An 18,444-nucleotide genomic window follows, 5' to 3' on the forward strand; every position below is an offset into this window, starting at 1 on the left:
GGTTTTATCTCAGCATCCCGTTGAAACGGAACCGAAATGCACACAGCAGCCAGGGGCGTGGGGGTGGACGGAGCCCCGGAGCCCCAGAAGCGGGCTGTGGTTGGAGAGCAGCGGCCGGAGGGCCAGACGCTGGTCCTGTGGGCGTGTAGTGGCCAGCGCGGGCGGCCTGCTACTTCTCACGGCCAAGTGCGACCTTCCTGAGGAGCCAGACCCTGAGACGTGCTGTAAAGGGAGAGCAGGGCCGCTTTCAAATGGCAAGTTGCCTCCTTCGCAAGTGTCTCCAGTTCCACGCCTACAAGATGGGGCTATTGAAGCAAACGGCTATGCCGCCAGGAGACAGCATGGTTCCGTGGCTCTTTGGCCAGGATCTGGCAAGTGCCACACGCCCTCCCCTTAACACTGCACACAGTGGCTTCACGCGGCACCCCTGGTTGCCTTCTCGTCTCCTGGGTCTTGGTGAGAAGCTCATCTGTTCCCGGGGAGCAGGTGGTCTCTTTTGTCCTGTGCGGGTCCTGGATCCCGGGGGCTGGCGGGGGCGGGTCCCAGATCGTGGGGGCTGAGGGGAGCTTGCTGTGCGCCAGTGAGAAGGGGGCGGGGGAGCCCTGACAGCCAGGGGTGGGGCCGCGGCTTGCCGGTTCTGTGGTCAGGCTCGCACCTCGGTAACCTTGTAAAGATCTGCAGCTGGTTCTGGAACCTGTCTTATTAGGGAGTGTGAACCATTTATGTCGGCCTGTCATGAAGGAAGGGAAATATTTTAAGGTCGTGACGGACGATGTTTGCATCTTGTCCAGAACCTCGTCTTGAGACCCGACAGCCTGTGGCCATGCGTCACGGTCACATAACCGTTGGCTTTACGCAGACATTACCCTGACGGTGGTGTGGACAGTGGGGCGTGGCGTCGCTGTCTAACGCCCTGTGTTCCCTTGCAGCCCGTCCCTCCCCGCCCTGGACTGGCAGCTGCCGTCGCGCTCGGGACCCTACGAGCTTCGCATCGAGGTGCAGCCCAAGCCCCACCACAGAGCCCACTACGAGACGGAGGGCAGCCGGGGGGCTGTGAAGGCGTCGGCCGGAGGACACCCCAGCGTGCAGGTACCCATCCACCCCCTGCAGGATGCGCCAGGAGCCCGTCGTGGCGCCTGGTCCACTGCTCATGGAGACAGCTAACTGCTTCTCTGTTTCCTTCTTGGAGTCAGTTGTCCTCTCTAGATGCTTTTACCTGAGCGCAGAGTCCTGCCTCTCTCCTCAGAGTCCTGGAGCGGGGCAACTCTGTGGCCCTCGATCTGTGGCTGAGACCCGGCTGTCAGCACTGTGGAAGTGGGATCCCTTTGGGGTTCCCAGAGACCGTGAGGGCTGGGGGTCGTCCGCGGGGGCCTGGCCTCGGGTGGGGGGGCCACGCTGGCGTGCAGGTCCCGTGCGTGGCTGGAACCTCGCCGATGCTGTGTCCAGATGGTCACTTCCTCTCCCCACATCTTCCTAGGCTGACACGTTTGATTCACACAAGATGGGAGAGGGGAGAAGGACCCCGAGGGTGGGCCTTGGTTTCCTGACGGCACCGGGGGGCAGTGTGCACTGTGGGCTGTCCTCTGTGCCTCTTAGGAGCCGTGACCCTGGCTGTTACTCCTTTGAGTAACTTCAAATAGGAATAGAAAACTTAAAATAAATATAACCTCAAAAGTGTTTCATTTTTGAGGAGCTCTCATATAAAAATCTGTAAAGTGTTAGCAGAACCAGGGGGCTGCTCACGGGCCTCTGCAGAGACCTCGTGCCCGCCTTGTCGCTCCCGCACTCCGGGTCGGCCCCGCCCGTCCACTCAAGTCCGGGAACAGGAGAAGGCGCAGCGGTGCACGGCCCACGGGCGCCGCCAGCCCTGGGCTGGCCTCTTGCCCAGACTTCGCCGCCCCTCAGGCCGCGGCCTGGGGAGACCTCAGCCGCCGGCGTCTGCCTAGCACATCTCTAACAGTGGATCGAAGGTCCCCTTGGTCAATATTTAAGTGAATGCCATTCACGTGGCACCGCTTTTGGTTTGGATATTTTCAGTGGTTTCAGTGGTTGATTTTAAGACTTCCGTCTTTCTGAAAGACAGAGGTTCTCAATGTGAGGTCCCTGACCTGGGAGTTGTTAGAAACGCAGGTTCTGTGGCCCCCACGAACCACGGATTGTGGAGTTCCCGGGTGGGGTCCGTCCCTTCCTGTGTCATGGGGATCTCACGCATGCCGCGAGGCATCGGGGAGCTCTGTGCTCCCAGGGCAGGGGCACCATGCGCCGCTGGGCCATGTTGGGTGTACCGGCCTCCCAACCAAACACGCTTGGACGGAAGGTTCACTTGGCTTGAGAGTTGGAGCGTTTGTCACCAGTGGTCCTGGGGCGCCGTGGTAACCGCGACAGGGACAGGCAGCATCCACCACCCGAGGGCATTGCCCTTCACCTCAGGGAGGACATGTGGCCGTGGAGGTTGGCCGCAGTGTGACACGTGGACTCTGGTCCTGACAAGCTTTGACCCTCCTGCCCAGACCCATCCACGTGGGCACAGGCTCGCTCTCCTGCCCAGAGCTCCGGGCAGTGGATGAGGAGTGCTGGGCCCCCACCACAGAATTTGGAGCCCCAAGCGGTCATCGGGAGAGTGAGGCCAGCCAGAGGGCCCTCCGCCAGGCACGGCACACTTTCACCTTATTCTGCCCCGAGAAAAAGAAGGCCTGCCCGGGAAGGAGCCCCGGAAAGGAAGGCCATCCGCCCAGATGACAGTCAGCAGCGTGGAGTTTGTGGGACGGCGCTTGTGGCCACGTGCTTGATGCCAATTAGCGCCTGCCTGCGTGGCTGCGGGACCACACACCTTGGCCAGTGGGCATTGTCCATCCACCTTTCCCGCGGGTAGAAGCCGAGGATGCGGGAGCCCAGCTCTGTAACTGCAGACGTTCGACTCCCTTTCCTGCAGCAGTTTTCACCGAAGAGAAGTGTGCTCCTGCCGACGGGAAAGGCCATGGAGCAGCTCACGGAGAAGCGAGAACTGGGCAGCAAAACACTCTCATTTCTTGAAAGTACAGCAGCTGGGGCCACGGGTCCGGTGGTGGGAAGAGTGTGTGCAAACGTTAGCACCTTCTGCGTGGACGTGCGATGCCCAGAACGTGGTATGCGTGGTTGAGGATGGTCTGTGGCCCCCACTTCCAGCCTCTCAGTGAGGATTCACTCACAGTGGAGAGATTCAGGAATTTGAAGTGGTATATAAAACATCATAACAATAGTTTCAGATTAAATGACGGCAAATGGAAGAGCTGGTTGTGGGTTTGAACGGGGTGAACGCCCCCCCAGCCTCACGGGGGAAATACAGAAGGAAAATGGTGCCCGACAGAAACTGTCAGTGCTGCGAGGGTCTCTCACGGGAGAGAAACAAGTGACTTAGGCTCTTCTGATGGATCCGTGGCAAAGTGAATTCCTGTGTGTGCACATGTGAGGTGAGCAGTTAAAAAGAAAGAGTTTGGGGAGTTTGTTTTCTTTTTCAGTCGGTGGCCCGCACGTTGGATAAAAATAGCGTTTCTTGTAATTACAAAACACATGAAAATAGAAAGCTCTCTCAGGTGCTGCGAAAGCACGCTAACCACAGGTTTTATCCTGTGAGTTATTTTCGCGCGTCTTGACACGGGGCTCCAGCCACGCCCGCTCCTCCCTTTACAGAAGCGGGTACCCACCCTTGCCACGAGGCCCTGTGGGGGTGGTTCTGGGGAGCCCGATGGAAACACGCCGTCTCCGTGCCGGCTGCGGGCCGCCTGACCCTGCTGCATTTCCAGGTCTGTGCATCAGACCAGAGTCCCCTCGGGCAGAACAAGGTGCCCGGCCGCACCCCCGGGCAGGACCGGCTCCCGGCCCGCCTCCATCCAGGAGAACAGTGACCCCCAGGGCCTCCTTCCCAGGCACAGACTGCAGGGCGGGAAGGGGCTTGGGCACTCGTGTCGGCTCTGCCTCATGTCTGGGTGGGGGCGCGGATGCACGTGTGGCCTGCCCCCGTCGCTGGGGGAGCCGCCACACGGGACCCCAGCCGGCGTCTGTTTCTCCTGAGTTCACACTCGTGGTCTCCTGGGCCGGCCCCACGCTGGCTGTAGTTCCGACCCCGGGAGGCTGGAGCGTGGCTGTCAGGGGGTCCGGCATAGCAAGGCCCTCCGAGTCCTGGGCGAGGAGGGAGGCATCGGGAGGGCCTGCGTGGCACTCGCCTTTCCAGGGAATGCGGGGAGGCTGGCCCTCTGCCAGTGCTGCTGCTGAGAACCCAGAGCGCTGCCCTGGGGGCTCCTCCTTCAGAGACTGGGCTCCTGGCGGAACTGATCCTGGTTTTCTGCTCTGTTTTCCTGTGTGAGCCTCTCCCTGCCCTGTGTGCCCGGTGCCCTGTCCACAGAGACCCTGTCTGCTCCCGGCAGCCCTGCAGGGGTCCGAGGAACAGCCTGGAGGGCATCACTGATCTCTGAGCCAGGGGTCAAAGAATTAAGCTCTGTTTACCAAGGTCCCGAAGTAACTGGCTGATAGCATCTAGCCCACCACACAGGAGGCCGGGTCTGCGTGAATAATTAATGGGTCACTGAAACGAGAAGCCTTGGGAAGCCGAGGTCGTAACCAGCATTTTAGGCTTGTCGTCGGTCCCAGACTCCTGGTTGGTGGCCAGTAGCCAGTGTCAGCACTGCCTGATGATGCAGGAACCGGCCTGGAGCAGAGGACGGGGTCCTCGTGGGCCCCGGGGACCACCCCGGCCTCAGGCTCAGGCAGGCTGCTCCAGGTGCATCAGGGCTCAGCTGTGTCCCCGCAGAATAGGGCCAGCGTCCCTGTAACGTGAGGCCTCTGAAGCCTGCAGCCCAGGGACAGACACAGTGGGGAAGAGCCCGAGTTCTCCCGTTCTGGAGGCCGGCAAAGCCTCCTCTGTGTGGGGCTGACCGTGGGGCTGCAAGGCCGGGTGCCGGAGCTGGCAGGCGCGTGAGCTGGCTGGTGTCCAGCACCCGCGGCGTGCTCTTTCCCCCATTGTCTCCTACTGGCTTGTCACGGCACATGTCACTTCCTACCGTCAGGAGGGGCTGCTAACCTGGAAAGCCAGGGTCCACAATGGCTGCACCTGCCCTGCACCCCCCAAAATGTGCTGTCTGCTTTCATGACAGCAAGGGCTCATCCCACTTAAGGAAGCCAGAGATGCCCTAGAGCATGGTGTCCCTGGAAGAGTGCCATCCAGGTGACCAGTTTGCATCATCGTAATTTTGGGGGGAATCCTTGGAGTATCGTTACCACCTGCTGAGTTGCAGCAAAGGTATCCGAACTCAGGCAGGCTCCTTGACACCTGTTTGAGGCTTGCTGCTCAGCTAAGCTGATGGAAGCCTGGTTTTGGTTCTCTGTGCAGCCCAGACATCCCTGGGAATAAAGTCCATGAGCAGCACTGCAGTGGAAGCTGCCAAAAATCTTCTGATTTAAAACTTGAGCTTCCTTGTTCCGAGATGTGGAGATTTTAGCATATAGTCTCCTTATGCTCAGAACCTCTGACAATTGGTTTTAATTCGGCCACGTTTTCTTGTTGTTGTAGGCGGTCTTCTGAAATATCCTTTGAGGGCAGAGCAACGTTCAGGGCTTTTCCACAGAGAGGTGCGTGCCCTGTGCCCTCTTCACCTATGCTGAGCCTCAGAAACATCAAGTCAGGCGCTGGTGTGATTGGGGGGTGGGGTGCCAGGCAGTTTAACAGGAGACAATGGTAAAAAATTACCATCTTTAAAAAAAAAAAGTTTATTTTGAGACAGAGAGAGGGCGAGCAGGAGATGGGCAGAGAGAGAGAGAGGGAGAGAGAGAGGGAGAGAGGGAGAGAGGGAGGGAGAGAGGGAGGGAGAGAAAGAATCCCAAGCAGGCTCCATGCTGTCAGCACAGCTCCTGATGCAGGGCTTGACCTCACGAACCATGAGATCATGATCTGGGTAGCAATCAAAAGTTGGATGCTTAACTGACTGAGCCACCCAGGTGCCCTAAGAAATTATCATCTTTAATAAAAATGTTGAAATTAAGGAAATCCGCATCCCAGCTGTGCCTCCTCATGGTGGCCAAGTGACAGGTGCCTGGTGCCCGCAGGTGGGGCTGCACCTGGCAGAAGGCCCCTGCCCCATGTGCTCTGAAGACAGGCCTCCTCCCCACTGCAGGCTAGGCTCTGCCCCTGGGTGTCATCCCCTGGGGGCCCCACCTAGCGCAGGGTGATCTGGGGAGAGGGGTAGCCCTCGAGGACAGGCCCGGATGCACCCCGTGGGTCGCAGGTAGGTTGGGACCCCATGCTCCTGCACGCCCAGGAGGTGGGTGGCCAGTGCCGACCGCCCAGATGCTGGAGGCTTTGTCCGCTGTCCTGCTGTGGTTTTAAAGCGGATCCTGTGTTTGAGAGCAGTCTACGGACCGGAGGGTGCCTCCTTCCTGAGCTGCTGTTCTGCACTGTCCCCGAGCGCCAGCCGCTGTGGCCCAGGCAGGCAGAGGGTCCTGCCGAGCCGGGCTGCCCCCCAGTCCCTCGATCTGCTCCGGGAGACCACTGGGGTCTGCCTTGGGTCAGCACAGAGGGCGCTTGGTCCAGCTGCAGCCCGAGCACGCGGAGGCAGGACATGCAGTCGTGCCCTGACTGGCCTTGCAGGTGGTGTCCCCATGGCAGCACTGGGTGCGGGGGGAGGGCTGCAGGCAGCAGGCCAGGGTCCCATCGTGATGCCTGTGTGGCACCTCCGTCGGCCGATGTGCTCAGGCCCTGCCTTCGCTGTCCTCTGGGTCACTGAGGGCCTGGCCAGGGGTGAGTGACCTCTGTGGGGGCACCACCCTGCGAGGCCAGGAGGTCCTGAGGGAGTCGCAGACACCCTCTCCTCCAGGGCTCCCTGTCCCCAGGGGCAGGTGGCCAGTGGGTGGGGTCCGTGAGCTCATGGGAGCCCATGCCTGTGTAGACGCTGCACCCCATCGCTGCATGGGGTGTTCTTTGAAGACAGATGTTTCTAGAAGTTTGCTGTTTCTCCACTGTGGCCAGGATTCTGGGGTTGCTCTGGGTTCCAGAATCACTGAAGGTGTTTGCTGCTGCCGTTTAGTTTAATGTTTCCAAATGGTTTCTGGGACTTTCACGTGCTGTTTCTAGATCGTTTTTCCCTCAGGAGAAAGTTAAGTCTTCTCAGCGTGTTTTTAATTAGAAACACTAGATGTAGTGTTTCGGTGCAAAACATTCTTTGAACCAAAACTAAAGCAATTTCTGTTCTCCGGATGCTTCCATGCATGTCTGTGTGAATCCTGCCCACCGGCTCCGTGGGTGACATCTTGGGTCACTTCCGGCTTCAGCGCCATCCCGTCTGTAGGTCGGCCCGTAGGAGTCGGTGCTGGGCGACCCCAGCTGCCCTGATCCCTGTGAGGGACGACGTGCCCATGTGCGGTGAGCTAGCCAGCGGCCAGTGCCCACATGGCCAGTGCTGCCGCCCAAGTCCCCCTCCCCCCGCCCCCCGCCCTCAGGTCAGTGGAACCAGCCTGGAGACTGTGTGCTCCACTTAGTGCTCACGCACAGCCCCCACACCTGTGGCCAGATGCCCCCGTACAAACCCCTGGGGAGCCCCCCCATCTCCCTGCCCTCCTTCTGTCACTCGCTGCATAGGAGCCACTCGGAAGGCTCACAGTGACGACGTGCTGGAAAGTGGCATCCAAGAAACACAGCTGGTGGACCAGAACCTTCTCTCTCTCTCTTTCTGTGTGTCTGGACGTGTCCTTGAAGTACAGACACGCACCAACCGTGCCAGTCGACTGGCAGGGGTCACAGGGCCAGCTGAGCCCATGCACTGACCTCGTCTGACCTGCGTGTGCGAGTCCTTCTCACCTGTCGTCAGCGGGGCAGGTCTGAGGTCTTGATGCAGGAGAGGAGTCGTGTAGTGAAAGGGGGATGTATGGCTGGCGCCCCTGGCCCTCAGAAGAGGGCAGATCTGCTCTGCAGCCCTGGGGCCGTGCACTCAGGTGGCTTCACAGGCTGGGCATCTGGAAGGCCAAGTCTCAAGTGAAGACAGGACCTGAGTTTCTTGCAATCAAGACTGGAAACCGAGTCAGCTAAGGCCTCACAACTGCAGAGCCATGGGATGCTGCCCACCTTTTCCTCTCCACGCCCCTTCTTCCTGGAGAATCTGTCCTGATCCCTGGACGCAGGGGGGCAGCCAGGAGACACGGACTCCTGCCCTGCCTGGTGCCTCCCTGACGTGGCACCTTGATGGTGGGAGTGGACAGGCCACCAGGTGCTCCAGACACCACCCTCGCTCTGTATGCATGTCCGGCAAGCACCCCAGGCCCTGGGAGAGGGACAGCGAGCGGTTTCGTCCATGTCTCATCCGAGACGCACACCCACGCCAAAGTGACACAAAGTGCAGGCAGTTGGAGCCAACAACTGGTTATTTAAGGCCTTGAAAAATTTCAAATCCATTGTAAAATGTAACTGTCCCGTTAAGGGAAGTGGGTGTGAGCCAGAGTCCCCACCCGCAGGCGGTGGCCGGTGGTCCTGAGCATCTGTGTGTCCTGAGCACTTACGAGGTGGACTCATTACCTACAGCCCCCAGCTTGTTTGTTTTGTGCTTTTTCAGAAAGGTGGAAAAGTTCTGCACACCCCATGCAGGGAGCTCTAGAAAGAGCTTTTTCCCGAAAGGAACAATGTACAGTCCCTTAAAGCCGTTCTGTTGCTAGAACCTTCTGTGAGTGTGTGCCGTGGAGGCTTTGTGCACTGGCGGCGAGCACCTATAGACCTGGCTTACGTTGTAAAGCTAGTGTGTGAGTCAAAGGATTCGCTTACAGGAGGAATTCTGAGAACTTACATAACACTGTACGGTGTAAACTCAGTGTTGCTGCTGGCTGCAATGCGCACACGTGTGTACACACGTGCCCCCGTGTGCATCCTCTCCCACAAGTGTGTATGCACAGACACGCGTGTACGCACAGACACGCGCGTGCACACACATAGACGTTCCCGAGTGTGTGCGGGCTCACATGTGTGAGCCCGTGCCTACCTCATGTGTGTGTACATGCACACCTGTGTGTAGAGGGAGTGGAATCCCCCACCCGGCTCCCCTTCTGTGGCAAAGGGTTTGGGGCATCCATCCCCAGGTCTGTAGTCCGTTATCTCCAGATGGGAGCCCATGCCGCGTGGGGTCCCAGCACGGATCTGGAGGTGCACCAGGCACCCGGGGAGGGGCTGGGAAGAGCCCCTGTTGCAGAGCCAGGAGCTGCTTATGGCTCTGTCTGTGGGCCTCTGAGCTGAGGTCCCCACTGCGGACGCTCTTTGCTCCCACTGCCTGTTCTTCGGGGTGTGGCCATGAGGACGTGTGCACAGCCTCACATGACACCATTCACTGGTCCCCCATCTTCTCCCGCGGAGTCTGCTGACCACACCCCAGACTCCAGACCCCAAACCGGGTCCCTCAGCCAGGCACCTCCGGCACAGATACCCTGGTTATGGCGGGGAAGAGAGGGGACAGAGACAGACTGAGATCAAAGCCCCCTGGGGGCCATGGGGGTCAGAGACAGCTGCGGTCTGTCTGAGGCTCTGTGCCTGCCCTGAGGTCGCCCCTCTGCTCCGTCCTGTCCCCCTCTGATGCCACAGCTGCTTCTGTGACAACGGTTCAACTCGCACATAATTGATTTTCCAGCGAGAGCCGCAATTTTCCATCCTCTGCCTCCCTAAGACGAGTGCCAGGACCCACCTTTGTCTGTGACTCTAGGCCCTTCTGGACCTAGCTGCGGCCAGCCAAGGGGCCGGCACCTTCCAGTCTTCTGAGAGAAGGGAGGGCCCGCGTCTGGGACACACGGCTCAGCCCACTCCTGGCCCTGCCTGGCTGGCCACATCGGCAAGGGCTTTGCTGGCTCCCTGCAGACAAGACAGACCCCAGGGTGTGCGGATACCTGTCACAGGTGACAGACACTCGGAGTCCACGAATTCCCGGACACTCCTGCCCTCTGAGAAGCTGGGCCTCGCGGGGACGAGGTGCCGTGTGCCCCCCACTCAGGGCCACAGTGGGCAGAGGCCCTTGGACCCCGCAGAGCCCACGGTCCTCATGTTAACTGAGTCTCCGTTGCTTTTCCTGAGAAGACAGTGTGGTGCCGACATCAGCATCAACATCAGAAAACAGCCGTGTTAACTGCTTTCCTTGTGTCCCTGAGCTCTTCTACAGGAGACATGACAAGTCGGCCAGCCTCTCAAGGTCCATGCTGTCTTCATGAGGCAGCTTGATCCTAGACATCGTGGCAAAGCAGGAAGCTGCGGCCTCGCACACTTGCTTTTCAGCACAGACAGTGCTCAGACCCCCAGTGACGGTTCTGCCAGCTCTTTTTAGCAGGTGCCTGGGGGCACAGCCTAGAGAGGCGTGGCCGTGTGGACCTGTCACGTGTGTGCACTTAGGGCTCTGCCGACTGTGGCCCCACGTGCTATGCCGTGTTCTGTTCTCATTCGTGGTTTTCTGTTCTGCTCCCCTTCACACGGTCTCCGGGGGGGGGGGGCGGTGTCTGTGACCACCATGTCCACTTGCGCACCCTGGTGTCACAGATGTGACTGGGAGGGACAGCTGATCCCTAGGCCCTGCCACGGTCAGTGTAGCGCCGTCCCCTCCTGTGTCCAGTGCCGGTGCCGGTGAGCAGACATGCGGGATCTTCCTTCTTGTTATCTGAGGAATTTGTGTGGATGTAGGAGACCCTCTCTGGGGGTGGCGTGGGCAAGGGCTGTGTGGATTCTGGATCTAGTGTAACAGCTGTGCTCACGCCACGCGGGCTCACAGGTTAGCGTGGTGGCTGGAAGCGTGGAGGTAAAAAGTGAATCCTGTTTGGGGCTGAGTCTCTCTCCACATCGTGTGAAGGTGCGAATCTAACACCTGGCTGAACATTATCTCCCTTTGGACGGATGGTTCTGCGCGAGCCGGCTCCTCGGCTCCGCCTTCGCGAGCGCAAGTGGCCCTGCCAGAGGACTTGCCCCACTTGTCACCGCCTGTCACTGCCCCGTAAGTGCTGAGGTAGCACAGAAGCTAAAAACAAACACTTCATGTGTCGGAAACTTAGTGACTCTCGTACCTGGAAAATGGAATAATGCATTTTGTTTAGTTTAGTTGAAGCAAAGAGAGGCCATTGTTATGACAGGTGATTTTATAAATATTGTTTTGACAGATACTAAAATGTGCCAGAGGCAGAAAACCCCTGCAGCCGGGCACGTGCAGCATTTAAATTACTTTCTTAAAATGAACTTCGTATTTTAAATAATAGATGTTTATCTCCCAAGTTTAACCTTAAATATTCCCGTTTTCACTGAAATGGCATGTTTTTAAGAGGATGAAGTTATACCCACAATCCGCTGCGCCCTGCGTGCTATCAGAGAAGTGGGTCCCGGGGGGGCTCTAGCCTGTCATTTCCAAAACACCCAAATGCCGCCGGGCCCTCCATCCACACGCCACCGACACGCCTCAGCCACACAAGAGACCATTTTGGCCAAAGACTCATTTACTTCCTGTTGCATTAAATGTCACACAACGGAACACTGAGTGGCAAAATTTGCCCCTTAATCAGCCTCTGATTTTACTTTTACGTTTCCTGTTATAAAAAACGTAGATTTGAGTCTAGCCGGGAGTAGAGGTTTCTCATGAAAGCTCATTAAATCAGGCAAGGCCTGAAGGCACCCTCCCGTGAGGAGATGAGGACTCCTGTGGGCAGACAAGCTGGCCTCAGGTCCCATCCCGAGCCAACAGCACCCTCTGGGGACCCTCATGCATTCACATGGGAAAGAGCTTTCCAGCTCAGAAAGGAGAGGCATTTCTGCAGGATTACGTCGTGTCCGCAGGAACCGCCCTGAAACGATTGTGTGCAGGTCCTCCGAGCACGGCCTCAGCAAGGTCCTCATGTGCGTGGGGACTCAGGACAATGCGTGGACGGGCAGGACGGAGAAGGTGCCCCTGGGACCTGCCCACGTGCCCACCCGGCGGCCGCATCTCTGGCCCCTCCATGGAGACCTGGGCTCCCGTCAGCCGCACAGCTCAGCTGCGCTCCCTGTCTGTGCACACGCCTGTCAGACGCGTGTTTAGTCTGTGTGCATCAGGCACCTGTGGATAGGGATGAAAGAGCAATGATTTTCATGTGAAAAAGCTGCTCTGATGATGACCACGTCCACAGATGCTTGGGACTGTCACCAGCAGAAAAAGACGCATGTGTCCCTGCTACAAACTAATCTTCCCAGCCAAGCACAGAGCTACAGAGTATGTTAGGGAGCCCTCAGGCAAATGTGTGCATGAGTGCAGGTGAGAGGTGAGTGTGCGAGTGTGCAAATGTGTGTCCTGCACATCGCACAGGTGGTGGTCAGTTTCTCATACGGTACTTGTGACATCGTGTGCATGGGGAGCCCTGGCCCTTGGCCTCATCCAGTGGCCTCTGGCACGCTGTGGTCTTCCTACTGGCCCCCAGGGCGCTGGCAGTGTGCGCGTGGGCCTCCTGAGGACAGTCCTCATCAGAGGCCCCTCTTCTGAGAACCCAGAACTTACAAGTGACTTATCTCTTAACGAAGAAGTGAGAATGAGTGCATGAGTTTACATCAGCATGGTTTTGATCAATGGCTCGCTGCTGATCTGAACTACTGTTTGCTCCTTTGGGTTAATAGCTTCATATGGTTAGATCCCATTTTTAACCTTAAATTTGACATTCTGGGTGTTTGTGTTGAAGATTCTAAGTCGGGTTGAGGTCCAGTATTTAGAACAAATCTCACAGCGCCCTGGCTAGAGCTGCGTGACGGGGAGGCAGCAGCGTGCTCCTGACAAACCACAGGATGGCCCGGTGTCCGGCCGACTGCGTGTCCCCCAGGTGAGGGGGGTCCGGGGGTGCACAGGCTGTCACCCTGCGTGGAGGGTGACCCACGCTGTGCAAGGGGACCCGCAGCCTCCAGCAAATGAAACCTCTGCTCAGACTCCTGCCCGAAGCCGGGGAAGTAGCCTTTTACCTTCTTGTGGCTGCTGACGAGCGAGCACCACTCGTGTGCTCTTGACCCGGACAGAGCGGTTTCCTTCCGGGGCTGGGAGCCCGTGAGGGGTGCAGACGGGGGTGAGCACTCAGCCCGGGGGCCTTTTATGACCAGCAGTGTCTTGCTGGCCAGCGCCTGGTCCACCAAAGAGCCCATGAAAATTAAAACAGTAGCTGCCTGCGCCGCCCCGGAGGCTGTGGCTGCGCCTGGAGAGCATGCGAAGACCAGCCCCGCTGCCCCCGTCGGACCCGCGTCCGGGCCGCGGCCCCTGTTCCTGTCGTCCATTGTTGTCGAGACGCCATGATGAAACCAACGCGAAAGACACACACACAGTAGACTGGGGCCAGCACGGAGCCTGGGGGCCGGGTCTGAGGCCTCCTTCCCTGCTGGACACTCTGCCCCCAGGATGCCCTGTCCCCCTGCTGGACGCCCCATCCTCCGCCATCTGGCGCTCTCCCAGGGACACCCTCCATCTGTTTAGGTCGGTGTTCGCTGCCTACGCCTGGTCCCTGAGGGCATGGGGGCCGCCTCTTCTGCCCCATTATCATTCCTGTGCTGCTGGGCAGGTCTTTGAGGTGGGTGAGGTGACTTTCCCGTGGCCAAGTTACGGGGCAGAGGTGGAGACTGGGTGCTGCCGCAGGTGCCCTCACGCCCCCTGCCTGCCCTCTCTCCAGGCTGCCTTACAGCAGGTGCTCTCGCACGCTGTGCCCCGTGGGTGGGACGGTGAGGACGCGTGTCTGCCATGGGCCGTCCTTTCCGGAGTTTCTCGGAGAACCCGTCTGAGAAGCGTGAGGGGCTGGCAGCACTGGCCTCCTTGTGGATTTGTAAGCACTGGTGGCGTTCCTGTGCGCCGGTCACTCGGCGTCAGCAGAGTCTAACGTGCTGTCAGGATGGGTTGTGGGTGAGAAGCGGGACCTCGCCCTGCGGGCTGCCGGGCCTGAATGCATCATGGGAAAGGGTTTCCAGTGGCACCAGCCACACGTGGTCCTCACAGCAGATGCTGGGCAGAGTAGATGCTGCTCACAAGCTGCAAGGGAGGAGGGGGCTTGAGTGCGGGAGCAACTTAGCACCAAGCACCCAGCGTTCCTATCATCTGTCACAGAGAGGAGTGGATGGGAGCAACTTAGCATCCAGTATCTGTTGCACAGTTTCCATTTGAATCAGCCTCTGCTTATAAAAATCTAACTGGTTCTGAGAAGTGTGTGTGCAGGGTGCTTGACGGAGGACCTTGTTCTCTCACCAGTTACACGGCTACTTGGAGAATGAGCCGCTCACACTACAGCTGTTCATCGGGACGGCGGACGACCGCCTGCTGAGACCCCACGCCTTCTACCAGGTGCATCGGATCACAGGCAAGACCGTGTCCACCACCAGTCACGAAGCCGTCCTCTCCAACACCAAAGTCCTGGAGATCCCACTGCTGCCAGAGAACAACATGCGAGCTATGTAAGCTGCGCCCGCGGGGCCGGGTGCTCGGGGCGGCGGAGTGGCCCGCAGGGCCGGGGTGCTTGGGCCGGCCCGGCAGCGTGGGCCGCGTGCCCCTCCCTCCTCTGCATCTCTGCCCTCGGCTTAACACGAGGGTAAAGCCCAGATGTCTGTGGTAGTGGATCTACTCCGGGTGCTGGGCTCCATGGGCCTTGCACTTCAGTCCCTAGCCGTCAGTGCGCTCGTGCCTGATCCTGCTCCTGAACCTGACGCCCACTCATTCCTGAATGTGGCCGCCGCCACCACGATACAGGTGCCGACGGGCAGTCAGGCCTGCTCGCTACTTCTGCGGGATTGACCTGCAAGCTGGGGCCTGACCATCTGTGCCAGTAGGGCCTGCGTTCACAGCCTCCTGTCCTCTGCCCACACATGGCTCCTAGGGTCTCTCGGGGGCGGGGCAGGATGTCCGGGGCCTCGCCCCAGGGACTGAAGGACGGTGTGACTCTTGTTTCGGGCAGCGTGGACTGTGCCGGGATCCTGAAGCTCAGAAACTCAGACATCGAGCTGCGCAAAGGGGAGACGGACATCGGGAGGAAGAACACCAGGGTGAGGCTGGTCTTCCGGGTCCACATCCCGCAGTCCAATGGCCGGACACTGTCCCTGCAAGTGGCCTCGAACCCCATCGAGTGCTGTGAGTATCGGAGTCGGCCCTGTGCCACACGCCCTCCTGTCTGTTACACCTCGCATAGACTTTTCCCACCAACTGTGTCCGTACCGATGTGCAGCCACTCTGACCCTCCCTCTGGAGGGTCGGCCAGAGGACCTGGCCTCGCTGGGTACAGGTTCAGGAGCTCTGCCCAGCCTGGTCCTCGCACTCGCGGGGAACACGGAGGGGGGTTTGTCCAGAAACTCTGAGACGAGTGCTCTCGCCACATTCGAGCAAACGCCCCGTGTTTCAGACACCTGAGCTGCGGGGTTTGGGCTTCTGTTCTGTTGGGTTGAGCAAACCTAAGTTTCTCAGCCCCGTCTGCCCACCTGTCTTGCACGGCAGCCCCTGGCCATCCCTTCTCCTGTCCAGCCTTGGGCAGAGTCCTCTGCTTCTGCGCGCAGGGAGGGGTCAGTGTCCTCTGGCCACACCCACCGGCCACTGTCAGAACGTCACCTTCCCAGGGCCCTCTTCTCACCCAGGGGGGCTGTCGCAGGACGCTCACCTGTGTCTGTGGCTTAACCCTAACCCTGACCTGCCCTCCCTCCAGTGGGGGTGTCTGGGTTTGGTTCCTTCACCTGGACCCCGGGACCCCTTCCCTGTGATGGCTGTCCCGTGGCCCTCGCGTGGAGCCCCATGGACGCCTGTCCCCATACCTCGGCGCGCCCGTGGGTCGCTCGCAGGCGGCGGCACCTGTCTCAAGCGTGGCATCCCGCCTCCGGGCGCCCTGAGTGGGTGAGAACCGCCAGGGAGGCAGCCGCCACTTCCGCCCGGACGCGGCTCAGCGCCCACTGTGTCCCGTGCTCTCCTGATGGCCTGAGGTCCTCGCTCTGTGCCTCGGGCCCGGCCTCAGGCCGCCTCCCCCAGCCCTGCCTCGGGCCCCAGCCTCGCTCGTCCCGCCGCCCCTGGCTGGGACAGGGCCCCCGCCGCCAGACCCCGCCCTCAGTTCACGCCGGGCCCGCACCCCCACGGCGCCCGGGGTGGGGTCTCACGGTGGCTCCCAGCTTCCAGAGCCCCCCCTTCCCACCATGACAGGGTGTCCCGAGGGGGTTCCTCACCTGGAGTGGCGTGTCCGGTCCAGCCTGGCGGGCGGGCACCTTCGCCCCACGGAGACTCACACAGACCGCACATGCGCGCGCAGACTACACGGACGCACGGGCGCGCATGCGCAGACCGCACGTGCGCAGACCGCACATGCGCGCACATGCCACCGGAAGTCAGTCTTCCCACGTGCAGAAGCTGACGTGCCGTCTTCCGTGCTTGCGCCATCGCGCGAGCCTGTCCTGGAGCGGCTGCCGTGACGGCGGTCGGGTGTCCAGGGCGGTCGCCCTGTGCTCCAAGTGCGCGACGCCCTCACCCCAGACCCTGAGGAGCCCACGGGAGGTGGCGGTCCCTGGCGGCATGGCCGACCCCGGGGCGCCGTCTCGGGGCTGTGGCGCACGGTGGGGCTGGGGGCGTCAGCTCACTCTCGCTTTCTGACCCCGCGCAGCCCAGCGGTCGGCCCAGGAGCTGCCCCTCGTGGAGAAGCAGAGCGCGGCCAGCTGCCCCGTCCTCGGCGGGAAGAAGATGGTCCTGTCCGGCCATAACTTTCTGCAAGATTCCAAGGTCATTTTCGTGGAGAAAGCACCAGGTATTTCCTTTATAAACAGACTGTCAGAGTGTTGCCTGCGTGGGGTGCCAGGGGGATTGGTGGCTGGAGGTGGAGCGTGGCCGCCTGGGGCCTCCATGCTGCGCGGCCGGAGCAGATCGCTGAGCTCTAGGGTGAGGCCTGTCCTTATGCGGCCGTGTCAGCGGGTGTGGGGCCGCAGCCTGCTCGCTGTGGCGGCCCTTTGCCCGGACTGGACACACGTCTGCTTCCTGGCTTTGAGCAGCTGCTGCTCGGTCCATTTGGGAAGGACCCTTTCTGCCTTGCGTAGATGAGGGCTTCTCAGGTGGGAGTCATCACCTTGGGAGGTGAGTGTCCTGATGCAGAACAGCCGCAGTGGCCATGGGACTGGCATTTGCACCGGAGGCCTCCCCACGCCTCGTGGAATCCTTCAGGCTGCAGAGATGCAGAAGCAGGTGCTGCCATGGCCTCCTGGGCTCCCAGCGGGGGTGGGGTGTGTGTGTGTGTGTGTGTGTGTGTGTGTGTGTGTGTGTGTACACCGCTGGGTTGGCAGGTGTAGGTTGGTGGGCGTAGACCTTCACGTGCAGAGCGGGGCCCAGGGTTGTTGCTGGTGCAGGGCCAGCAGTCTCTGCAGACTCTGCTCTCTGACGTTTGGGTGAAGAGCTTGGGTGTGTGGTGGGGCAGATGTGGGCTGTGTGCACCCCCAACCTGTCCCAGGAGAGGCTGCTGAGCGCTCACGAGAGTGAAGCAAGGGGGCAACAGTGCGCGTGGCTGGTCCCTCCCGGAAGCTGCCAGCGGCTGTGGTTCTGCAGCCCAGTCCCGCCGAGCTGCGCCCCCCCGACCTCCCTGGCATGCTGCCCCCACCGCCTGTAGGTGGCTGTCCTGCTGGCCTGTTTTCTCCCCCACGTCTCCTGCCCAGAGTTTCCGGGAGGGCACGGGCGCGGGACCCACAGCGGTGCTGGGAACCACAGCAGCGCTCAGAGTCCACAATGGGGTCTTGATTTTGCGCAGGAGGCTAAGTGCCTTCATCAAAACTGGCTGCAAAGGCTGTGTAATCACACACGTGATTGGAAAATGTCGTGAATTACAGAGAAAATAGGACCAAGCGTAATGATAAGGAGAAGGATTTGCATTGCTGGACACCTTTCTTTGGAGGAGGCTAATTGTGAAATGATTTTAACTTTTTGAGTTTTAGACACATGAACTTGGGCATGTGGGGGAGGGTCGCCAGGCGCTGTGCTGGGACTTGGGCCAGCTGCTGCACAAAAGAGACGTCCACGTGCTTTCTTCCCCATCCTTCCCGACCAGTCCTCACCTTGGCGCCAAGGCATGACCATGGGACGTCTCCTGGGCGCTCCCCACCTGGTGGGCACCATGTGGCTCCTTCGGCGGGTCAGGTGCTCTCCACGTGGCTATCCTGATCAGCCACGGGAGTCCACTCCAGGGCGTCACATGCCACGTGGAGCTGGCCACCCGCAGTATGAGGACCTTAGTCCACTCCTGCAGCAGCCGGAGAGACGTGGACGTGGGTGGTGATGTGGTAGCAGCCCACACCCGCCACCGATGTGTGTAAATGCCGTGCTTGCACGTCTGGACACCGTCGATGGCTGCATGTTTGAATTTAAAAAGGTGGTTTGTGTGTTCATGTGTGTACATGAAAGTCACATTTTCAAAAGAAGAGAGAACGTCTTTCCGCTTTTGACTCCAGACACACGTGGCCCTCATGCCTCCTACCAC

General features: G+C 59.9%; 1 protein-coding gene across 4 annotated transcripts in view; it reads left to right on the forward strand.

The window, feature by feature from the left end:
• Window positions 1-18,444, forward strand: part of NFATC1 (nuclear factor of activated T cells 1) — a 100,902-nt gene that overhangs the window by 27,778 nt on the left and 54,680 nt on the right. For all 4 annotated transcript variants that reach the window (XM_039245822.1, XM_039245823.1, XM_039245825.1 and 1 more), the window contains 4 exons: window positions 930-1,089; window positions 14,214-14,416; window positions 14,914-15,086; window positions 16,591-16,731. In XM_039245822.1, coding sequence (XP_039101753.1) covers window positions 930-1,089; window positions 14,214-14,416; window positions 14,914-15,086; window positions 16,591-16,731 — 677 coding nt within the window. The remainder of the gene's footprint in view (window positions 1-929; window positions 1,090-14,213; window positions 14,417-14,913; window positions 15,087-16,590; window positions 16,732-18,444) is intronic.

Source organism: Hyaena hyaena, unplaced genomic scaffold (assembly GCF_003009895.1).
Source record: "Hyaena hyaena isolate Hyena2069 unplaced genomic scaffold, ASM300989v1 scaffold_267, whole genome shotgun sequence".
NCBI classification, from domain to species: domain Eukaryota; kingdom Metazoa; phylum Chordata; class Mammalia; order Carnivora; family Hyaenidae; genus Hyaena; species Hyaena hyaena.